We start from the raw sequence: 23,558 nt of genomic DNA on the forward strand, positions 1-23,558 counted from the left end.
ACAACAGGGCCAGCACGGTAGCACTGTGGGTTAAGCTACTGCCTGGTGGCACCACCATCCCATATAGGTGCAGGTTGGAGTCCTGGTTGTTACACTTTGAATCCAGCTGCCTGCTAATGGACCTGGGAATGCAGCAGAGGATGGCCCAAGTGCTTACACCCCTGCCACTCCCATGGGAGACCAGCTGAAGCTCTTGGCTTTGGCCTAGCCCAACCCTGGCCATTGTAGCTAGCTATACCTCTCTCTCTTCACTACTTTGCCTTTCAAACAAATAAATAAACCTTGGGGGAAAAAAATAACCAAACCCTAACAAAACCACAAGATAGAATAAGAGGAATTGTCACACTCTTGCTAGTGAGAATGCCAGACAACCACTTTAGCAAACTAGAGCACTCAAAGCTCTGTATTTCATCCTATGCCAGTCCCACTTTGGAAAAAATGAATGAGTCCAATGAGCAGACAGCTCCAAAGTGTGTTCACAGATGTGAAAGCTAAACCTCACCCACAGAAGAAGGAGTGCAGTGTGGATGAGTACAGCGGCGTGCTAAAACAACAGGAGCCACTGATGCACGAACCCCACGAGTGAATCCCAAAGATAATACAGAAGAGTGGCATGTGGTCATTGGATATACGGTATATGAGTCCACATAGAGTTCAAAAGTGGGCCAAGCCAACCTGTGGTGATAGAGGGAAGGTGTGAGGGGGATGTATGACCCATAAGGTGGTTATGGGAGTGTAGACCCAAGTGAAAACCCAAGTGGACTGTATCCCTAAGGCTGGGACACCTCAGTACATCCACGTGACACCTCAGCAGAAGGAAACAGATGGGCCCTCTACCTTTTCTTCCGCAGACTGCCCCAGTTCCTCACCACGGAGTGCATTCCTGGGCTGCATCTCCAGCAGGGTCCTGAAGAGGGCGCTGGATGTCGTTGTCAGGAGTTCGATTTCAGCGTTTGGGTGGAGGCCGTACAGGGCCGGGCTCTCAGGAGGCAGTGTGTCCTCCACATACTGGTGGTAGCCTGTGTAATCCAGGTAGGGTGGGGCCGCGAATCCCGGGGCCAGCATCAGCTCGTCTTCGATCTGTGGCCAGAAAGGAAGAATCAGTTACTCTGCTTCTAGAGAAGCAGTGTTAAAGTGTCATTTCCCAAACCCAGCACAGTGCTAAGAGCAGGTGCTCGGCTCTGTGCCCTGCCCCAGGTTGGCCTCTGGGGCATCCTGTGCCTGAAACCACTTAGTTTGCGGTGAGCTTAGGGCAGCGTGTGGCTGCCCAAAGGGTTGGACAGGCCTTAGAGAAGCCACAGGTCATCAGGAGCCTCTCCCAAATCCCATTTCCTAGAAGGGAACTCAGGGCTGACAATTAGCCTGGGCCAATGTGTGATTTTTAAGTTTTATTCTAAACCTAGATTCTACTGTACACTTTCCTTGTTATCATGCTGTTCACAGCACTGGTTCAAATCCTTTTATGAATGAAATGTGTTAATTTTATGTACATAAATCACATGAGCATCTATTGAAAAATGTCTATGTGTTCCAAAGGGCCATTTTCTTGGCCACTCATATTGCCAATCCACTCCATGTCACCTCCCCCGAGCTGAGCTGCTCAGGGTTTGTTCTAGAATCCAGAGCCCCCGAGACAGGTGCTGGCCTATGCTGGTAGCCTCTGCACAGTTGCCTAGGGAGAGAAATCTTGACCTAGTGAATACAGGAAGGAACAAGTTGGACTTTAAGATTTACTTTTTTTTTTATCATTAGGCAGATATACAGAAAGAAGGAGAAACAGAAAGATCTTCTGTCCACTCATTCACTCCCCAAGTGGTTGTAAAGGCCGGAGCTAAGCTGATCTGAAACAAGGAGCCAGGAACTTTCTCCAGGTCTCCCACCTGGATGCAGGGTCCCAAGGCTTTGGGCCATCCTTGACTGCTTTTGCAGGCCACAGACAGGGAGCTGAATGGGCGGCGGAGCAGCCAGAACACAAACCAATGTCCATATGGGATCCCAGGTGTGCAAGGCGAGGATTTAGCCTCTAGGCTATTGTGCCAGGTCCAAATTGGACTTTCTTAACACCAATATTTACCCATTGGATTTAGTTGTATTCATTGATCCACATTTTCATTACTTCATATTTATATAAGAAAATAATCAAAATTTAAATGTCATCTGACTCCGGGCGCTCAAAATAAATATGGAGGAAAGTAAACTCACCATGATTAGCCCATAATAGATCCATTAGCAAAAATAAAATGTGGACAAGAACGTGAATAGGAAGGCCAAAAGTCAGAACAAATAAACTGAACTTTATTCTCCATGTGTAAGCATGTGATGTTCCCTGTTAGTGCCCAGGTGTCAGTTGATGGCAAATGTAAAAGTTACGCTTAAATTTTCTTGCAATCCAAACAAAAAGTTAAAAACACAATTTCAAGCCAAACAAGGAACCAAAACCTGAACCATTCAAAAACATTAAGAAACCATGTGGACGGTGGAGCTGTCACATTGGCTCAACTGGCTGATCCTCCACCTCCAAGCACCAGCATCCCAAATGGGCAGCAGTTCCTGTCGTGGCTACTCCACTTTCCACCCAGCTCTCTGGTTATGTCCTGGGAAAGCAGCGGAGGATGGCCCAAAGCCTTGGGCCCCTCATGTATGCAAGAGACCCGGAAGAGGCTCCCAACTTCAGATGAGCCCAGCTCTAGCCACCGGGGCCATTTGGGGAGTGAACCAGTGGACAGAAGATCTCTGTCTCTCCTTCTTTCAGTAGATTGACCTTTCCAATAAAAATCTTAAACCATGGGAACTGGCTACTGGTGACGTTGGCTTGAGTACACTCTCATGTGGTGGTAGTAGAACTGTGCATGACTCACAGTTTGGGGAAAAAAACAATTGTCTTACAGACACACCAAGAACGCCTCCTAGGAGGGAGTCTTCAAAAGTTCATGGACATGCTCATTATGTAAAATACGCCTGGACTGTCAGACTTGGCAGACCTAGATAAATGTATGATTATTGTCCTCCTCCATGAACTTTCTGAAGGCCCTTGAAGGACAGGGCTCAAGCAGATGCATCTGGTGTGCTGTCCCTCCCTTCCTGGTTTTGTGGCTCTAAGAAAGGAGGTGATTTTGTTTCAGTTTCTTTATCAGTAAAAAGGGGCTCAAAAGAGCACCCAACTCTGAGAATTTAAAAGTCTGCCAACAGAATCCTACCTGCTCCCCTTTCCCTGCCCACGGAAGGAGACTTCTACGGATGTTCCTCTGATCTTGCACCTGTGCTGGGGACAGACCTGATGAGCAGTACATCTTGACTTTCTCCAAGGAAATTGAAAAACCCGAGAACCATCCCACGGCCCATTCCAATTGAGATTTCAGGCAAAATTTGGAAAGCAAAACAGAATCTGCTCGGTCCTGCAGGACGTTCAAAGACCATGTAGAAGGAGGAAGAAATAAACGAAGCATGAACGGAGATGAATTTACTAAAAGGCTCCTTTCTCAAGCAGTATTTGGCAACATGGGGATGGATGATAAAGCCCTTAGGAGCGAGCCATTTAGACTGTGCTGCTGACGTGCAATGGCAGCACAACCTGTGTCGTAAGGAAACCAATGGCTTTTTGAGTTGATTTTTGGCAAAAGTGAGTTGAGTAGGGCCAAGAAACCCCACAAAAGAGCAGCTTGCACGGGTACACCTGCAGTTGGACTAGTGTTCCCGTGTTGCCTAAGGAAGCTGTGGATCGCTCCCTTCTCCCGGAGCTGTGACTGCTAAACCTGAATCCATGCCTTGCTTCCCACTCAAGGTGTTCTGTGTTTTTGTTTTTTAAAGTTGTTCCTTGGCGATGGGATCATAATCACAAGACTAAACCATGATCTAAACCAGGGACCGCCTTTCTGGCCTTTGGGGAAAGGGCCGTTGGAGAAGGTCATTAGTTCTACACAAACATTTCCACAAGGAAGTCATCTGCATCCAAGTGACCAGTGAACACACATGAACAGGTGTTCAGTGATCAGTGCTGAGGGACATGCAGATCAGAACCTCAGGGAGGTACCACGGCACCTGCAGCATCAATGTGGCCCGTGGCTCTGGATGTGGAGAAGAGACAACCTTCACAAATGGATGATGGGGAACCCAGTTTGGTGGTTGGTGCAAACGTTAGGTACAGAGTTACCATCTGACTCCCCCTGGGCCGATTCTCCCCCTAGAAACATATGCAGAAGCAATGGAACATATTCACACCATAGTTTGCAGCGGCATTCCTCCTAACAGCCGAAGACTGGAGACCACCCAGATACCCCTGACTACTGAATGGGTAAGTAACATGGGGTGTGTTCACATAACACAAGGTCAGATGGCCATGAATGGAAATGAAATTCTGGCACAAGTGACTGCGCGGATGTACCTTGAAAACAAAAGGCTATGCATTTATATATGGTATCCAGAACAGGCCATCTATGGGGACAACAAGTAGATGCATGGCTACCAGTGGCTGGGAAGTGCAGAGCGTTGCATGTTATGCAGCAGGAGCAAGTGGCAAGGGACTCTTACTAGAGCTGGGTTTATTTTTAGGTGGTGAAGATAATCCAACATTGTGGAGATGGTTGCTAACTGTGATTAAAAGCTTTGGATTGTACAATTTAATTGCTACATTTTCATGTTTTGCAAATTATACTCAATAGAGCTATTTTAAAAAGAAGAAGAAAGAAAAAGAGAGTGAGCCAACAATCCGACTCAGGCACAACACACTTGTAAGTTGTGAAGACTCTGAAGTTGTTTTCGCTGAAAGCAGGGCGGCCACACTGACAACCAGCAAAACCAGAAACGGCAGCGCCCTGCCCACTGTGCTGACCCTGTGCAAGGACCGCCTTCTGGCATTCTCTTTCTGGCACTTCATGGAGATCCCCCCGCCCCTGCTTCAGTGCCTCTCCAGTTTTTGTCTTGCTTCTCCCAGGGGGCCTGGAAGAGTGCATCTGCCCTTGGCTTATGGGTCCAAGAAGCTGGAGCCCCAAAGCACTGTGGGAGTTTGGCATGTAAATCAAGGGCAAGTGATGTTAGCTGGAACTCTAAAGAGTTCCATGCCAGAAGAAACACAAAGTGCTGGCAGGGCGGGCATGAGGCTCGACAGGAAGCTGGCAGCGGAATCAGGATGGGAACTCTGTCTCCTGGTGGCCCTGGTTTTTCCCACTGCGCCATGCAGGTTCCCAGGGGTCAATGCTCTGGTGCCATGGGCGCCAACTACTGTGAACGGACACAGTGTCCTGGCCGAGGCCTGGTGCCACACAGGGAGGTTGTCTTTTGGAGCCTGGGTTTGAGTTCAAGTTCTGGTTCTATTTTGCAGCCACTTGACCTCTCTAGCTTGAGGTTATTTATTTTTATTTAATTAATTAATTAATTTTTTTTTTTTACTAAATACAACAACCTGACCTCATGACCTCCTGCTGAGGGCTGTGGTGAAAAGAAAAAACACCAGGAAGTATGTGGTATTGACCACCAGCTCAGAGCAGGTGTCTCTCGAACTGGTTTCCTCTGCGATCACCACAGACTGAACAAGCATGGTCAAGGATGAGAGATGTATTATGAAAATTTATACTGCATAATCATAGAAATAGCGCCCACCTAGGAAGCACACAGTCCTAACACTGTGCCAGTGCTTAAACCTGGCAACAAAACCAAGGGTTGCTCATTCTTTCATAGATGAGACCCAAGTTCAGAGAGGTACAGTAACATATCTGAGATCACACAGCAGAAACCAGGAAGAACTTGAATTTGAACTCAAGGTTTTATTTTTCTTTTCCTTTATTTTTTGTGTCAAAGCCCAGGCTCTACACTGTTACCATCTATTAGCAGAATAGTTTTACTACATGGAGTCTTTGAAGTGACCTGATACCTTATTTTCTAAAGGTAATTTGGGCTATGAACTGCTGATTTTGCACTGGTAAGCACGTGCCTTACATGAAAAAACACACAAAGTTTAGTCCTTAACTGTGGCCAGAGGCCCCCCAAGCCCTGAGTGCTAGAGAACCCTCTCTGGCGTAAACTCTTTTACCCAACAAGGAACTCGCCCATGTCTACACAGCAAGGGAACACTGATCAATGGTGATCCTTTGAACAAGTGCAGCACAGCTTGGACAGCCACACTCTGATGGGCTGCCTTCTGATCCTGTTCCATGGCAATCCAAGATGTGGATTTGTAAACGTGCTACTAAGCACGAGAGACGGCAACTAGACATACTGCGGACGCTGACGTCTGAGTTAGTGTTACATGAAATGCACGCTGCCAGTGACACGAGCGGCACACTGGCACGGGAACCCAGGCACTGGCACGCTCAGCTCCTGGTACCAGTCTGGGAGCTGTGGTCACCTCTGGAAAGCCAGCGTTGTCCACAGAGTGCGCCAGCTTGCAAATGCAGCTGTTGCTTGGGGGAAGGTCTCACACCTACACACACCAGTCACACCCTGAGGCTGTATCAACTAAACTTATTTTGCACTTGTCTGAGTGAGGTTTCAGACATGGGAAGGTCAATGGACTGTCTCACTGGGCAGCGGTAACTCCCTCCTTAGCTTCAGGCCAAGCCTTGGAGGGCTTCTCTGCCAGAGCCACTTGCTCTGCCCCTGGACCTCTGCCATCACCCTCCCAGAGGTTGGCGTTGCCCATGGGCATCCTCCCATTGCCATGGCAACTGCTCCAGATCACTTCCAATGGTGTTGCATTGGAAGCACCTTCCTAACCAATAAGAACCTGGTTGTTAGAACTGAGGCAAGCAGGAGCTAGATCAGAACCAGTGCCTGGGGAAGGCTCGCAGACTGGCAACATGTGCTGCTTCTGTCTGTCTCCAGTTGTGCAATATTAACAACACAGTAAGGAAAGAATCACCTGCCTGTGTCTTCTTAGACTGGAATACAGCTTGGCTTCTAACACATGACGACCTTCCTTCTTATGCAGACTTGAGGAAGGTGATCCAATGTATCTAGTGCTGGTCTGAGGTCACGTGCTCATCTCAGATAAAATTTTGAATGGGAGTTGCTCAAACTCCTAAGAACAGTTAACCTCTGGCTCCACTATCAACCCAGATAACGTCTTGTCCACTGGAACAGAAAATTTAATATGGTGTAGGGTGGCACGGGTTTTGAAGAGAGAACCAAGAAATGGTCATAAACTTGGACATGGGTAGAAGGAGAGTGAAGAAATGTACAGCCAGCACTCTCAAGTTCCTTAGTGTAACAAATGTTTATGTTCTTATTTCATACCATGTATATTACTATTAGTCACTTTATTTTATTGGAAAGCAGAAAGAGAGACAGAGACCATCTCACCACTGGTTCATTCTCATGGCAGGCAGAGGCCAGGGCCGAGTCAGGCCAAAGCCAAGAGCCACCATTCAATCTGACCCCCACACAGGTGGCAGGGACTCAAACACTTTATCACCTGCCACCTGCCAGGGTGCTCATGAGCAGGAAGCTGGCACCATACACAGAGCATGGCCCTAAAACCCTGGTCTACGGGAATCCTGAGAACCATCTCAATGGTGGCACCCGCTGGCTACTCCAACAAGTGAGTCCTTTGACCAGAAACATGGTCCTGGTTGTGAAGCATTTCTGTACAGACAGAGGGCTAGCAGAGAACTGAGAAGATAATTCCTGGGCTGTTCAGACGGCAATATGACAACCATCTTTACTCCCTCTGCAGGGGAGGAGGAAACGGGGTCTCAAGCCACATTTTCTTTTCCTTTCTCTCTTTCTCTTCCTTCTCTCCTATCTTTTCTTCCATTCATTCAAAAGTTATGTGTTTGAAAAGCAGAGTTGCAGAAAGAGGGAGAGACCTAGTCAGACAGAAGAAGAAAGGGATATAAAGAGAGAGAGAGATCTTCCATCTGCTGGTTCACTCCCTATATGGCTGCAACAGCCGGGTCGGACCAAGAAGGAAGGCAGGAGCCTAGGACTGCACGCAGTCTCACCTCTGGGTGTAGGAGCCCAAAGACTGGGGCCATCTTTTTCTGCTTTCTTAGGCGCATTAGCAGGGAGCTGGATGGCAAGTGTGCCGCACGGGCAGTGCTCACAGGCAGCAGTTTAACATGCTGCGTCACAATGCCAGCCCTTCACATTTTCTCAAACATACATTCAGTAGGAAGTTAGTAATCAACAGACAAAACAACCAAAACAACAATGAAATGAAATTTAAAAACTAAACGTTCTGGGTAAAGCTTTTCTCTAGATTGAGAAACTTGGGGTCAGTCACTATGCCTCAGTGTGTTGGCTTATACCACACAGGAACATTGTGCAACACCCACAGGGTTATGCTAAAGATTCAGCAGGCCATGGGAGAGAACTTCACCTGGACCCTTCAAACAGCAGAGGGAGATGCGAACTCAGATGTCCCTGTCCCACTCTAGCGTGCCTGCCTTTGATCTCCAGCTCCATTGCCTGACTCCATCTTCCTGCTGATACAGACCCTGGTATGCTGGGGTGTGTGTGTGTGTGGTATGCTGGTGTGTGTGTGTGTGTGTGTGTGTGTGTGTGTGTGTGTGTGTGTGTGTGTGTGTGTGTGTGTGTGTGTGTGTGTGTGTGTGTGTGAAGGTAAGATTCTTATTAAAATGCAGATTCCGATTCTAAAAGGTTTGGCATGGGCTTAAGAGTCTTCAGTTGTTTTTTTTTTTTAAAGATTTATTTATTTTTTATGTTAAGGAAGATTTACAGAGAGAAGGAGAGATAAAGAAGATCCTCCATCTGCTGCTTCACTCCCCAAGTAGTCGCAATGGCCAGAGCTGAGCCAATCTAAAGCCAGGAGCCTGGAGCATCTTCTGGGTCTCCCCTGCAAGTGCAGGGTCTTAAGGCTTTGGGCCATCCTCTACTACTGCTTTCCCAGGCCACAAGCAGGGAGCTGGAGGGGAAGTGGAGCAGCCAGGACATTAACTGTTATTCATACGGGATCCTAGTGCTTGCAAGGTGAAGACTAGCCAATTGAGCCATCAATCATGGCTCAAGAGTCTTCATTTCTAACCAATTTTCAAACCTTTACAGAGGGAGGTCAGAATAGGCTCACAAAAGGTCACAAGGTCAATAATATTCAAGCATTATGTACATAATAAAATGACATTTAAAAAAACTATTACCAGAATTTTCTTCTGAGTGAAATGAACAGTATCTTACCAGAGCTGGATTCATGAATTCTTCTAGGTACACCCGGCAAAGTCTACGATCCCAGTCATCCGTGATGTGGCCACCATACATGATTTCACCAAAGAGATAGCGGAGGTCTTCCCATGGGACCTGGATCAGGGAGAGCCATGGAGACATCACTTCTGGACCCAAAGAATTTTCCTGGAGGGTACCGAGTGGTACAGTCCCCCTCCTCCACCATGCCACCCATCTCCCCATTACGGAAGCATTTCAGAGACTCAGCAATTGTCTAGGTAGAATTTTATAGCTTAAACCTCCAGTAACACTAAGTGCTTCGGGGAAGTGGCATCATTCCTAAAACATGTTCTGCAGAAGCTGATCTCTGCAAAAATCTCATTTAGGCACCTGCAGGAGGTTGGGCATCATGGTAGCTGTTTAACCCAGTGCAGTCTTCTGTCATCCACACACTTCTGATCGGGTCTGCTGAGTGTGCTGTCACGTTTTCCAGGTTCACACGTGTTCCCAAGAACTGAGGGCTGGGTTTATGGTGCAGCTGGCCTCACATGACTCCAAGGGCTGTGACTGTGGACTGCCCTGGGACTAAGGATTTCTGTCTATTTCCTTTAGAACTTTAGCAGGGCTGGAGGCCTCTCCCTGCTGCCCTCTGCGTTAGCCTCCTTGGCTTTGCAAAACATGCCAGTTTGTGATGAAGCTCTGCTGGACAAAACCCCCACACCTCGGGGTGAGTGGACCGCCCCTTGGGGGGGCTCAAGAAGAAGCCCAATTACATCTTCTGTGGTTACATGAACTGGCAGAACGGGCTGCTCTTCGAACAAAATCAAGAGCGCAGTGCCCAGGAGGCGGCCATCCACCTGTGCCAGGCCACGGAGCGTCTTGGCCACAGCTGAAGCAGAGGGGAAGCGGTCTTCCTAACTGCATTTCCACTCTCATGATAGCTCAGGAACACTCACTCTGCCTTTCAGTCGCTGATGTGCCCTTGCCTGAGGATGCTCGTCAGCCAGCCACCTGCTCTTTTCAACAAGTGCGTTCCCTTCCTAACCCCCTGATCTTCAGGATCTTCAATAGTCAGGTGCCCGGCTCAGCCAGTGTGTCACCTGTGCCCCACACTGGGGCACGTGGATTCAGCCACCGGCCCTGCTCCTGACACTATGCTTCCTACCGAGGCAGCTTCTGGAGATGACTGTGACGGCTCAAGGTTCCTAACCCGGGCTCCAGGCTCCTGGCTTTAGCCAGGCTGGGTTTCAGTGGCTGTGGGTTTTGGATGGGAATGAGCCAGCAGACGAGAGAGTTCTATTTGCCTCTCAAGTAAACTGAAAACAGAAATCCACTCTTTGTTTTTCACAGATTTTCACAGCCTCTGGAAAAGGGCCATTTGGCATGACCACACTAAGAGCACATAACACCTAAACTCTCCAATCCCAAGAACTGACGACTGTGCTCAATGACTCAGGCCATGGCAGGACAGTGTGAAAAACACAAGGCTGTGTGGGCTGTGGGGACCCAGTGAGGGCCGTGGGCTGCAGCACCCTTCAGCTGCCAACTCAGGATGTGACAGTGGGAGACAAACCCAGCTCAGCGGCTACCCCTCCCCACTTCTGGTCTACCTCCGCTGTATGCAGGGCTCAGCTGAAATAGGGGAACATTCCCCAGCTTGGCCTCACACACAGTTACACCAGACCAGAGGGAGGTGTCAGATGGTCCCTTTCTCTCTCTTTTAAAGATTGATTGATTCTTTATTTGGAATCAAATCTACAGAGTTTAAGAGGAGTGGGAGAGTGGCAGAGCAGAAGGGAGGGGGGAAAGAGAGAATGTGAGCAAGCAAGCGCACATGAGCATTCATCTGCTGGTTCACTTTCCAAATGGCCAAAAGGACCAGAGATGAGTTGATTTGAAGCCAGGAGTCAGGGTGTGTCCTCGTGTCTCCCACATAGTTACAGACACCCAAGGATTTGAGCCATCCGGCACTGCTTTTCCAGCGGGCATTAGCAGAAAGATGGTTTGGACATGGAACAGCCAGGACATTGCAGACAGCAGCTAAACACACTACACCACCATGCTAGCTCCCACAAATTTTAGCTTCATGGGAAACATTCCCTTCTGTGAGGATAAAGCCAGACAATGCTGAGAAGTGAACAGTTCTTCCTTTCTAAAATGCAGCCGTGGGGCTTAGGAGAGTTCCCACAACTGTTCTCGATGAGGCATCCCCGTTCCCATCTGCCCAACACGTTTCAGCTCTGTGACAAAATCATTCATCTACCTTTAACTCCACATCAAGGGGAACATTACCGAGAAAGTCACAACAAGGTGGCATCCTTAATACATAATAGTGACACACGCGGGAAATGCACCATTATTTATACATGTGACGCGCTGTAAATTGCTTCCATCATCAGAACTAATTGTAGTGATGATTAATGCTGCGTTATGAACTGTCAGAATTGCTGTATGTAATTACATTTGTGCAAATGCCTCATTGCCTGCCTAATGAATCTGGCATATATGCACATGTAAACCACTGTTTTTGTTAACATAATGAAGGACATTTTTTCATGCACCGGGTTGCTGATGTAGAACTGGTATGGCCTTTGTGATGAAGTTTCAACATCCACTTCTGGGAAACCTTTCATCTGGTTGAGTCTCACACTTGGCAGATGCGTCGATCGTGCCAGCTCTCTCAGTAAGGGTTTCCAAAGAGAAACGACAGTCCATGCTGCTCGTGCCCGCCCCTCCCCCGCCCCCTGCTACTGACAGATTCAGTGCACGCCTTGGAAGAGGTTATCCGCCCAGGAGCACTTACGTTGGCGTTGGCCTCTAAGTAGTTGTAGAGCACATTGGCACAGATGGTGAGGTCTCCGGGATTGAAAGGATACCTTCGACTCCAGCCTTGGGGGCCGAACCGCAGCCTCCCAGCCACGCAGGCATGGAAGTAGCAGAGTGTAAAAAGGATGCTCTTAAACTCCTGGTCCTTGGAGCACATCTCAAGTGTATCCTGCAAGCAAAGCAAAGACAGGCTGACTTCTGCATCTGTGCAGTCTCCAAGGGCAAGCTTCAATCACCCTGTAAGAGACTATAGGGAGCTATGCCACAGACACCATACAGAAATTTAAGCATGGCTCTTGGTCGAAGGGGAGAATGGGAACTCTGTATTTTCCAGTTTGTTGAAGAGGACTCCTTTCATTTGTGCTTGTTATTTGGCGGTTTCCAAGTTCGTCAGAGATAAGTTCATATTCATCATGTTAGTATTGCTTGACCTCACTGTCCAAGGCAGAATTTCTTTGGTCAGATCTGGAGAATGGGAGACCACCATCTTACTTGCATCTCTGCAGTAGAATGCTGGCTGGCGAAGCAGGCCACTTCCCTACCACGCTAGTCATTCTTCCTTGGTTTCATGGTCATGGACACCCACATGGCACACAACCATCCACAGAAAGACTGTTTTGCACTCTCCCTGGAAGCCAGATGTGCCAGGTGACCAAGTTTTTGCCAACAGAACCTGAGCAGAAGTGACATGTGTCACGTCTGTGACATTCGCCTACAGGGAAACTCCTTGTCCATTCCATCACTCCTTCCTCTTTTCTGTGCACTCAGGGTGCCCAGTGGACACCCCTGGAAACCATGAGGTAGGGACAGAGTACCCGCTGGCTGGGGGCGGTATGGGAACAGCAGTCTGCTGCTGCCTTGCTTAAGTCGCTGTGGATTGCCATCTGGCCGTGATATCAGCATAGCCTGTATCATCAGGCTAATTCCCTGTGGTCCTGATGGGGGCGCTGAGAGTAAAATGTGTTGTTGGGACGACTCAAGGGCATACGCACGAATGAAAAAATGTGTGTCTTGCCAACTGGACCAGTAAGCTACTTTTAGAAAATGCCCAAGATGTGTCTTGGCACTGATGGGCAATGGCCAGGAGAAGTGACACACATAAAGGAGAACAGGTGTCTAATCTACAGCTTAAGAGTAGTGTCTTACCCATTCTCTGGCTTGGCTGCTTTGTAGGCACACCAGGAAAAGAAAGTGAGCTGAGTTAGTGTATCCAGGCAAAGATGAAGTCACACTCTGCAACAGTCTGCACCTGTGTAGAGGCTCAGAGTGGCCCAACTACAGCCAGGCCACAGGCCGGGTGGATCTGACACCTTGGGCCTCATCCAGAGTTGACTTGGGACCTTGGGGAGCAGGGGTGCTGTGCTGCTGTCCCCACGGACGTCTGTTACTCAGCCAGGACTAGATTCGTTCCCTGCAAGTCGAAACCGGAGCAGTCTTTTGATTTGTTGCCGGAGTGCTGTCAGCAAACTCCTAGGCTGCTATCAAACGGAATTCTAGAATCCACCAAATTGCATCTAGGGCAGGCCTGCGTGAATCATTAGGCCTATGTCTTGAGTCTATTTTTAAGCAACCTATGCAGTTTCAAACTTGATAATCATTAAAAATAACTTTTGGGGGCACACCACCATGCTGTAGTAGGTGAACTTTCTGTCTGTGGTGTAGCCATCCCATCTGAGCGCCAGTTCTAGTCCCAGCTGCTGCACTTCCACTCCAGCTCCCTGCTTAGGGCCTGGGAAAGCAGTAGAGAGTGGCCCAAATTCTTGTGCCCCTGCACCCACACAGCAGACCCAGAGGAGGCTCCTGGCACAGCTCCAACGACTGCGCCTCTTTGGGAAATGAACCAACAGCTGGAAAACACCTCTCCTCTTTCTCTCCTTCTCCCTATAACCTTGCCTTTCAGATACAACTGAAATAAATCTTTTTAAAAAAATAACGTATCCACAAATAAGTATCAAAGGAAAGGCCAGCTTGGGAAGAAAAGAGAAAGCATATAATTAGAATTAAGTTTGAATATTTATTATTTATTTAAAACCCAAGTTTTAAATGTCGGAGGTCCCATATTAGTTTCAAAATTTCCTTTCAGAATTAGGATGCAACAAGTCGCTCAACACCTCTTTGGTTTAAATAGTATATCTATATATATATAAAATCCAAGATACCATAATAACAAAATATATTAATTCAACCCCTGTTGCATTAACCAACTTGGTTTTCATCTTGCTAAGAGAATTAAAAGAACAAGTAATTCATCTTGCTCTGATAACAGAAATACTGTAGGAAAACAATATTAATATAGCTTTTCAGTGAAAAAGTTTGTAACTTTCCATTTTTCTGCTTGAGGCCAATTGTATTATTACAAATCAATGAACTGATCGATATCTTAAAGCCGTTTTGAGAGCAGACAACACACAATGTGATATCTGTACACAGCCACTAACTTTACATGCACAATTACCTTGTTTCCACCTGGAAATTTCACAGAAGAACAATAAATTCTTACTCTTAAAAAAATATGGTTAGGAAAAATAAATAAATAAATAAAACAGTTAGTTACTTAAGGAGTGAATCAGCATATGGAAAATCTATCTTTCCTTTTCTCTGTGAATCTGCCTTTTCAATAAAAATAATTTTTAAAAATACAGTTATCTGGGTATCAGGGAGCTTCCTTTATGATATCTCCAAGGCACAGAAGCTGGTGGGCTGAAGCAGCTGTTGGGAGGTAGCATCCTACAAGAAATGACCCTGAGTTCCCTAGTCATGGTGATTGGATTTACACGCCTATCTCTAGACTGCTTAAAAAATAAAGCACGAATGGTAAACTTTAGCTTCAATTTTGTGTTAAACTTTAGGAATACATTTAAAGGAGAGATTCAGCAGCAAATTTAATTTTATAGAGTTTATTTGGGGCTGTTGTGATAGCTCAACTGGCTAATCCTTTACCTGCAACCTCTGGGACCCTGCATGGGTACCAGTTTCATGTTCCAGATGCTTTATTTCCCATCCAGCTTGCTGCTTCTGGCCTGGGAGAGCAATAGAGGATGGCCCTAGTTCTTGGGACTCTGACCCACGTGGGAGCCCTGGAAGAAGCTCCTGACTCCTGCCTTTGGATTGTTCTTGCCATTGTGGCCATTAGAGGAGTGAGCCAGTGGGTGGAAAATCTTTCTCTATGTCACTCCTTATCTCTGTAAATATGCTTTCCCAATGCACATAAATGAATTATTTACAAATATATTTATTTGAAAGGCAGAGTGAGCGAGAGAGAATGAGGGAATTTTCTATCTAGTAGCTGACCACAGACACAGTATCTGGGCAAGGTTGAAGCCAGGAGATTCATCTGAGTTTCTTTTGTGGGCCCAGGGGCCTCTTGACTGCTACCCCAGAAGTGCCCCCCTCAATTTGTATTCCTAGATCCTCTCGCAGTTAGGCTAATCAATGTGACTAAGTTGAAGCCATGAGTTAAGGAAAAGCACTGTGTATTAACTTGGAGGAAACATCTTTCAGAGAAAGCACTATACTTCCTTTGTAATCTTTTTGGTTCCTGCTTCCATTCTCCCATGGGGAACAGGGCTTTGGTCAAGACCAGCTGGGGCCTGGAGGAGCCCATTCTAAAGATGGTGTGATGGTGAGCTCTGAGGAGCTGGGTGCGTGACAATTCCAGTATAACATATAGTAACTCCAGAACCCTGTCAGGGTACAAGCCCTGTTTCATTCTGTCTAAACCACTTGTGATTCCACAAGAAGCTCTTTCCATAGTAGCCAACCTGATTGTGGTTGCCAAAAGAATATTGGGAACCTAGTCTCTGAGAGTTGGGGTGCACAGGCAAATAGCCTTAAACAGCATCAAGTCTGGCAAATTTTAGTTCTCTTTAGCATTTCTAGTTGGTTGGTTTGGGCTGTACCAGGCTTGTGAGATGTTTATGTAGTGATTCATTCTGGTCATCTTTGCTCTCCCTACTTAGCAACAACTTCAGTTTCAACACTTCAGAGAATGCTTCTTTTCACCACAAATAAATACGTTTCCTTGAAGTCTTTGTAAAATGTCATCTTCCACAAAATATAAGTGGCTTTCCATATGGCGTTTAAAATAAGCAAAACTTTTATGAGTAGACTAGCAGCTATGTAAAAAAAATTTTTTTTAAATCTATTTCAAGGGCAAAGTGATAGACAGTGAGAGAATTTTCTGTCTGCCTTTCTCACTGCCTCTCCAGCACTTTGACTTTCAAACATACTTATAATCAAATATCCACACTAGCCAGGGAACTTCAGCCAAGGGTCCCACCTGGGTCGCAGGGCTCAAGTACTTGTGCATGATCTGCTGCCGCTTAGGCGCAGCAGCAGGAAACTGCACTGACACATGAGCAGTCATCGCTCCTTGCCCTTTTGGCCAAGATCAAGTGTGGAATATGAGTGGCCAGGACTCCAACTAGCTCTCTTGTAGGGAGTTCAGATGCTCCGAGCCGTGGCTTAATCCACTGTGCCACAGCACTGATCCTCAGAATAGGTTAACTAGGGAAGTCACACGTGGGTTATGGGGGGAATCTGTGCAACTTTTGGAATGTGAATTTCCCTGGAGAGAATGTTCATTATTTTTATCAAATTTCCAAAGGAATCTTGGTCAACAAAATCTGAGAGATATTTGGGCTGAAGTGTATTTGTTCATAGAAAAAGTCTTTTTTGGGACCCGGCATGGTAGCCTAGTGTCTAAGGTCCTTGCCTTGCATGCGCTGGGATCTCATATAGGCACCGGTTCTAATCTCAGCGGCACTGTTTCCCATCCAGCTCCCTGTGGGTGACAGGGAAAAGCAGTGGAGGACAGTCCAAAGCCTTGGGACCCTGCACCCATGTGGGAGACCCGGAAGAGGCTTCTGGCTGCTGACTTCAAATTAGCTCAGCTCCAGCCTTTGTGGCTGCTTGGGGAGTGAATCACTGGATGAAGATCATCCTCTCTGTCTCTCCTCCTCTTTGTATATCTGAGTTTCCAATAAAAATAAAATAAATCTTTTTAAAAAAAGAAAAGTCTTTTTTTTTTTAGTAAATACAATTATTTTAGCAGGGTAGACAGTTCCTACTTAAACGTATCAAATTTCTGCTTTGTAGTTACTTCTAGAAAGGGCTTAAAAATGTCACAAGTGGCTGCAAATGATAAAAATTAAGTAATAAAAACAAACATACATCTTACACAATACAGGGAAAGAAAGCATACTGCACACATTTAATAGATTGCACAAGATCTGGAATCTACCACTACACAGAATATATATATATAGATATTCCAGCCCCAGCTGCTGTACTGGGGGAGTAGGCCAGCATATATGTGTGTGTGTGTGTATGGTGCAAATTACTCAATGATTAGCCAACCAGTGGAATTCCCTCATTAGGCTGGTTTGGTAATAGCCCAATAGGTACCAGAGAAAATAAACATGTTGGCATTCTTCATACGGGATGGGGACCTTTTGAATAGAGGGATGAATATTTATCAGCAAATCACACATGCTCAGGGCTCCTCCTACTCTCCTAGGTAGAATGCTGCTTATCAAGAACGTGCAAGAAACGAGAGAAGGGAACAGAAATTCAGAACAGTGGCTACAAAGCAAGCAGAATGACTTGGCACGGACACAGGCAGGGATAACGGAAATGGAGGTGCCGTCAATTTACATGCGCTCTCATCTATTTCCATAATTTTGGAAGGAAGCAACAATATAAATAACAATGTTGCATGAAAAGAGGGGCTTTACATTTACTCATATTAAAAGCAGATCTAAACCATGATACTCAAACTTTTCCAGGTCATTCTGGTTTGATTAAGAATAATAGTGGATTCTTTGTCTATGAGAAGAGATACCACCTATTTCAAGAGGGAGGTTCCTCAGAAAAAGCTACCTAGGTCTCCCTGCACACGTGGCTCTGACTGTCTTGGTTTTAGGATGAAACTCAAAGATATTTCTCAGTCATTAGAATCAGGTCAGTTCTCCAGAGACACACACGTACTTTGTCACTTTAAAAGAGTTGAGGCCGGTGCCAAAGGCTAGCGTGCAAACCCCAGCTTGGCTGTCAGACTAAGCCCCTTCTGCCACCTTACCTGGTCGAAGTTGTACAGGGCAGCATGGAGGTTGGCCCGCATCCCCGTGGGGGGCTCGTTGGTGATCTTGATGGAGTTCTCCAGCAGTCCCTCAGGGATGATGTGCTCATTTGGGGTGAGTGCCGACTCGGCGCTCAGGAAAACCCTGTAATCTCTGTGGCTTCCTTGGCTCAGCCGTTCGAGAAGCTTCTCCAAGGTGCCCAGCCAGCCTGCGACCAGATGGATGTTCTGAAAGACATTGTGGTTTATGACTCCTGGATGGATGGATGATCACTGCTGGATTCTAGGATGAGAACATCCTGCATTACAGGAGGACCATTCAACAAGTTTGTGGGACAATGGATTTAGAAGAGTATATTTTGGTGTAAAATTTTTTGAAATCCATGCAGTTTTTACTATAATACTCATTTGGCATGAACTTGGGAAAATGTTTATTGATTCATTTTTGCATATTTCAAAGAGAAAGAGAGAGAGCTAGCAAATGAGTGAATGTACTCTCATTTGCTGGTCTACTCCACCAATGCAACTGCTGGGTTGGGCTAGAACCACCCAGAAACAGGCATCGTTTGCGGGGTGGCAGGGCCCAGCTACCTCTCACAGGACACATTAGCAGGAAGCAGAGCCGCGATTTGAACCCAGGCATCTCCGGCAACTGCTGCGTGGACTACCCCATTCTCACCCCATCCTCCAGATTTCCTGAAGCTTCCTTGTAGAGATGTGTTGAAAACTCAGAAACTATTATGCCACCATGATAAGGAGATGCAAAAGCTAAAACAGAATTGGCCATGGAACACATCAAATCCCCCAAACACCACAGGCCGGCTTTGTGATTCAGGCTCCTACCCTTCCGTGTTCCTACTTCATTCGTCCACGGCCACTCGTGACATGGAGTTGCCTAACACTTTCTCCTGTTCTAGTTCAAAAATTGTCTCAGTTGGTGACCTAAGCCTTATCCTCGAGTCCTTCTGGAATGTTCCAGATTTTTAATGTCAGGAGGATGAATAAGTTCTCCCCATGTATTGTTTCTTCTACCAGGGTGTTGGGAAGGAGTGGTGTGCGGTGAGACAAAGGGTCTTCCACTCACTGGTTTACTCTCTTACTGCCCTCAGTAGCTGAGACTGGGATGAGCCAAAGCTAGAAGCCCAGAAATACATCTGGATCTCCCCATGGGTGACAGGAATCTCATTACTTCACCACTGCCCCCTGGGTTCCACATGGGTAAGAAGCTGGAGTCAGGAGCCACAGCTGGGAATCTAACACCTTAGCCTGTCGGTGAAATGCTTGCTTCTTCCATGGTTGTCATTCTAGAGCACAATCATCGGCCAGTCTTTCCGAAGACAACAGCCATCCAGACCTACTGCGCCCCCTACCGCTGCGGAGGTGTCACCAGCGCTTTAGGCACTGCCCCACCTGGCAGGTGCTCTGTTGTCCACCACCACTCAGCACGCACCTGGAGAATGACCCAGTGTCCGCCTTGAGCAGCTTTCTCCAGTGCCATTTCTGCCACTCTCTCCTGTCCCTGTCCTAAAGACACATTGTGGAATTTTCCCGAGTCGATGGTAAAACCCAGTCTCTTGCCTGTAGAGAAAAAAAGCAGCAAAGCTGAGAGGAAATGCCAACCACGGGGAGAGGAAAAAGTGCCGGGAAGTTGGTGGTCCCCTCGGCCCTGGGCGAGGTCACTTTCCGAGGTCCCTGAATGAAACCTGGGCTGTTCCCACAAGCAGCGTTTCAGGCTCTCAACAGCTGCCTCGCCGCCAGCATTCAAAATGCCCGTGGGGATCCGGGCCTTGGGTTTGGAGATAATGAAGCTTTTGACATTTTGATAGATGGCAGGCATTGTTCCACAGCCTTACACACTCTCACGGGAGCAGCAAGGCATTGCCGTGGTGGAAAGGAGCAACACGTGGTAAACACCACATCCGCCTTGGAGCCGAGCCGGGGGCTTGCACCTGCTGAGGCAGCCTTGAAGCCGACCATAGTCAGGTTGCAGCTACATTAACCTGGTGTTCTCGCTGTCAGCCACGGGGAAGGGCGATCCAGTGCACAAAGTGCCAGGCCTTGCACAGTCGAGCGCGCTGACTCTAATGACTGTCATTTAGTCACAGGGAGGGGGCACACGATTGCATGGGCATGGAGAAAATTGCCCTCCGGCCCTCATACAGTCAAAAGGTGGGAAGCAAAACAAAAGAAGCATGCATTATGCCAACCAGATGAACGTGCCATTGGAGCATTTCTCGAGATTAGAGTGTTATTAGACTTACATTTTTCTAGTTGCCCTATCTCCAACCCCCCTCCCCACACTAACTTCAGATAACCCTGAGGCCTCAGAAGAAGGGTAGCTGGACAGTGGGTGACAAAGGAGGGAGGCAGGGCAGGTGGATAGCTCCCCCGTCACTCACCAAGCACCTCGAGGTCTTTAAGAGCATCGACTCCTGGAGACAGGATGAAGAATACTGGGGTGGCTGGACTGCTTCCTTCAAACGCCTTCCCTAAATCCAGTCTGCTTCTCTCCACATACTTAGCTCCCAGTTTTTCTTCCACAAAATTTCTACCAAAAAAAGAAAAACACACTCAGTGGTTTTGAGCTTGACAAGTGTCCCTGCTTGACTAAGTTGGAATCACAGGCCAAGGAAGGTTGAAGCAAGCCGTGATCAGCACAGGGGATGTCTTGTTAGAATAGCATGAATCTAATGAGATTTTACATGGTAGGTGTACCAGCAAAATTCCTCCGTTGCCTGTTAGTTTTGGAAGTCAGAAGCCTAAAGTTCATCTTGGTGGGGGGTGGCAAGTGAAGTCTCCTTCTGAATGCCATCAGCTACCTGCAAATGGCTTTATCCGGCCCCCTGCCCAAGTCCCCTATGAGATCCCCCCATCACTTATGAACAGCTCATTAGATTTGCCACAGTGCAATTTTCCAGCTTGCTGGGCTTCTCATGAATATACAAATGCTTTTTGGGGTGTTTCTAACACAGAGAAGCGCAATGAAGCAAGGAGGATTTTCTCGCAGCATCTGAGTTAGCAGAAAGAAAGCAAATCCCGAGCACAATTCACTTGTAAAGTGGCGTTCAGCAGCCACTTCTGCGAAGGGAAAGTTGGCCGAACACGGCAAAGCAGAGGAAGAGCCCGCAAGGCCAGGAATATCGTGGGTGAGAGCAGAGTCCAACAGGGGAAGAAGCGGAGAACCGTTAGGTCAGAGAATCCGAATGAGGAAAAGGCTCATTTTGAATTCAGCAGTGTGCCATGGGGAAGCCAAGAGGGTCAAGTGCAAAGACCCTTGAACCAAGAGGGAGAAAGGAGTTTCTGTTTCTGTGTTGCATGGGTTACCAAGTTCTCCTTTGAGAGGAACTCATTTCTGTTTGACAAGCCAGATCTTGAAGGGTCAAAATGCTACATCAGGATAAGAAGGCTGGAAATTGCCCTTGGCTAGCCCATGCTCTTGACCTCTGAACCCTGTTGACACTCATCTCACTTTTAAGATCCTTTCCATCAATTCATCATTTCTACTGATTTCAGAATCAAGCTTTTTTCAGGAAGAACGCCTTGAACCTGCCTAAAGACCAGCCTACTGCTGAGTGGCTGGCAAAGGTTAAGCACAGCAGCCATGGTGATAGGCAGGTCTCTCACTTCCCACCACTACGGCTGGCGGAATGACGCCACTTTCCTGTGGGTGACAAACACTTGCACCACACACTGCAAAGCCCTGAAGTGCAGCTCCTCCCACAGCCACTTGCACGTGGCCACACCTGAGAGCATAAGTCATTCTGTCAGGACGCATCGCTCTCAAAATAATCAGCTTCTGTATGAAACTCTTCTTCTTCCATTCTTGCGGTAACTTCTCTTTTTCCGGATATTCGGATTCCACCCACTTCCTCCATTGCTTGGCAGATCCTTCCACATCTCGGTCCAGGCCTCGAAATTCTTCCAGAAGCGCTATTGCCTGTAATACAATGGGAGAAATGAGCGGGAACGGGTGGGTGATCCACAGCTTGGAGTCGGGGATGACAGTCTTGTGCATGTTATCTCGTGTTCGGTTAACACGTGGTGGAGTGTGGAAGTCTCCTTTCTCCTCTCCAGCTTTCCTCTGCAGGCCTTTCTGCCTTGCTGGAAGGGGCACCCCAAGGGCAGCCTGGAGACACCCTGATTCTCTGGCCTGTTGAGTTTGAGACTGCAGCAGAGGGAACAGAGAGGCGGGGGTATTTCCCCTGCCCTGTCTTGCAGGTCCAGCAGTCAGTGTACCCCTCTGCCAAGGCCATGGCTCCTCTAAGTGGGCCCTCTCCCCTCATTTTCTTCCTCAGTAGTTCTAGTAACAACTCTTTTATTGTCACCATCCTTGGTTGGTTTCTTTATCCACCAGCCCATACATACTCCCTTCATTCCTCTGAATGTCAAATCTACGTATTATATATTGTATAGAATATATATAGCTTGCTGAAACCCTGATCACATTTGAACTTCTAATTAAAATGTTAGAGTGATGATCAATTAATAATCTAAACATACTGTCAGAATCAGAGTAACTTAGTTACCTTCAGGGCGGAGAACAGGGCAGTGCTTAGTACATGTTGAAAATCTTTAAAAAAAAATCCCAGCTCTTTGAGGAAGAAATGTTTAACAATAGGTTCTTTTGACAGAGAAGTGGAAAAAGAAATGCTTATTGGGTTCAAAATTGATTCCTACAGTTTTCTTTATAACATTCTGTTTCATTTAAGCATTTTAATATGAATTCAAACTAACGTTGTGTAATTTTAATAAAATTTACAAAGATACAAGAAGAAAACAAAATAAGACAGGATTCAGTAAATTGGAAAATTCTTCACTATATATATTAACAACTTTTCACCCACTCATAGGGCAAAAGCTACAAATCAAGTTAACAATAGAACAACACATTACACAGCATATTTCTACAACTGAAATCATGTCTAATATACCCCCCCCCCCCGTACTTGGAATGATCGGACATAAGATTTAAAGCCTAACGACTGACATAAGATTTAAAACTTGAGAAACCATGGCCTAACGTACCTTTACAGCACTCCAGGACTGCGTGGTGAGGAAGTCAACGGGACTCGGGTAGCTGTGTTCCACTGTGAACCGAAGCAGGAAATCCAGCTCCCCGGGGTTTATCTCTTCCCTCCTCAACAAAATCTTGAGAGTAGACACAATGGAAAGAGATTATCGGGTTTACATCAACAATATCACAACCCAGGAAGCAGTCCCTGTTGAACAGCTCTGATCCTATAGGCACAACCAAGCCCAGCGAGAAGTCAGGCAGATCCCTGCTCTGCAGTTGAAATAAAGAACCTCTGTTTGTACCCATGCTCTCAAAACGAGGATCAGAAACCAAATACGGCAGTTTAAAAGGCTGAGATCTCTCAACACTGACACCCATGGCCATTAGCCACAACTTTGAAATAAGTATTTGTATTCTGTCTTCTGCTAGGGGAGACGGTCTCAAGACGCATTACACAAAATGAGGAAGCCTCAGGTGAGAGTGGTCTACAGGAATACGCGGAAACTACAGCAATTATCACGAGGATGA

The 23,558-nt window shown here is 46.9% G+C and overlaps 1 protein-coding gene across 1 annotated transcript in view; it reads right to left on the reverse strand.

Moving 5' to 3' along the window:
• DNAH11 (dynein axonemal heavy chain 11) overlaps positions 1-23,558 on the reverse strand; it is a 271,297-nt gene that overhangs the window by 6,603 nt on the left and 241,136 nt on the right. Inside the window, exons 70-77 of the mRNA XM_040964541.1 lie at positions 23,042-23,164; positions 21,760-21,953; positions 20,416-20,564; positions 19,467-19,594; positions 18,017-18,244; positions 11,915-12,106; positions 9,127-9,246; positions 838-1,080 (exon numbers count right to left, since the gene is read on the reverse strand). Coding sequence (XP_040820475.1) covers positions 838-1,080; positions 9,127-9,246; positions 11,915-12,106; positions 18,017-18,244; positions 19,467-19,594; positions 20,416-20,564; positions 21,760-21,953; positions 23,042-23,164 — 1,377 coding nt within the window. The remainder of the gene's footprint in view (positions 1-837; positions 1,081-9,126; positions 9,247-11,914; positions 12,107-18,016; positions 18,245-19,466; positions 19,595-20,415; positions 20,565-21,759; positions 21,954-23,041; positions 23,165-23,558) is intronic.

This window comes from Ochotona curzoniae, unplaced genomic scaffold (assembly GCF_017591425.1).
Source record: "Ochotona curzoniae isolate NIBS_2020 unplaced genomic scaffold, NIBS_Ocur_1.0 scaffold_3835, whole genome shotgun sequence".
Classification (NCBI taxonomy): Eukaryota; Metazoa; Chordata; class Mammalia; order Lagomorpha; family Ochotonidae; genus Ochotona; species Ochotona curzoniae.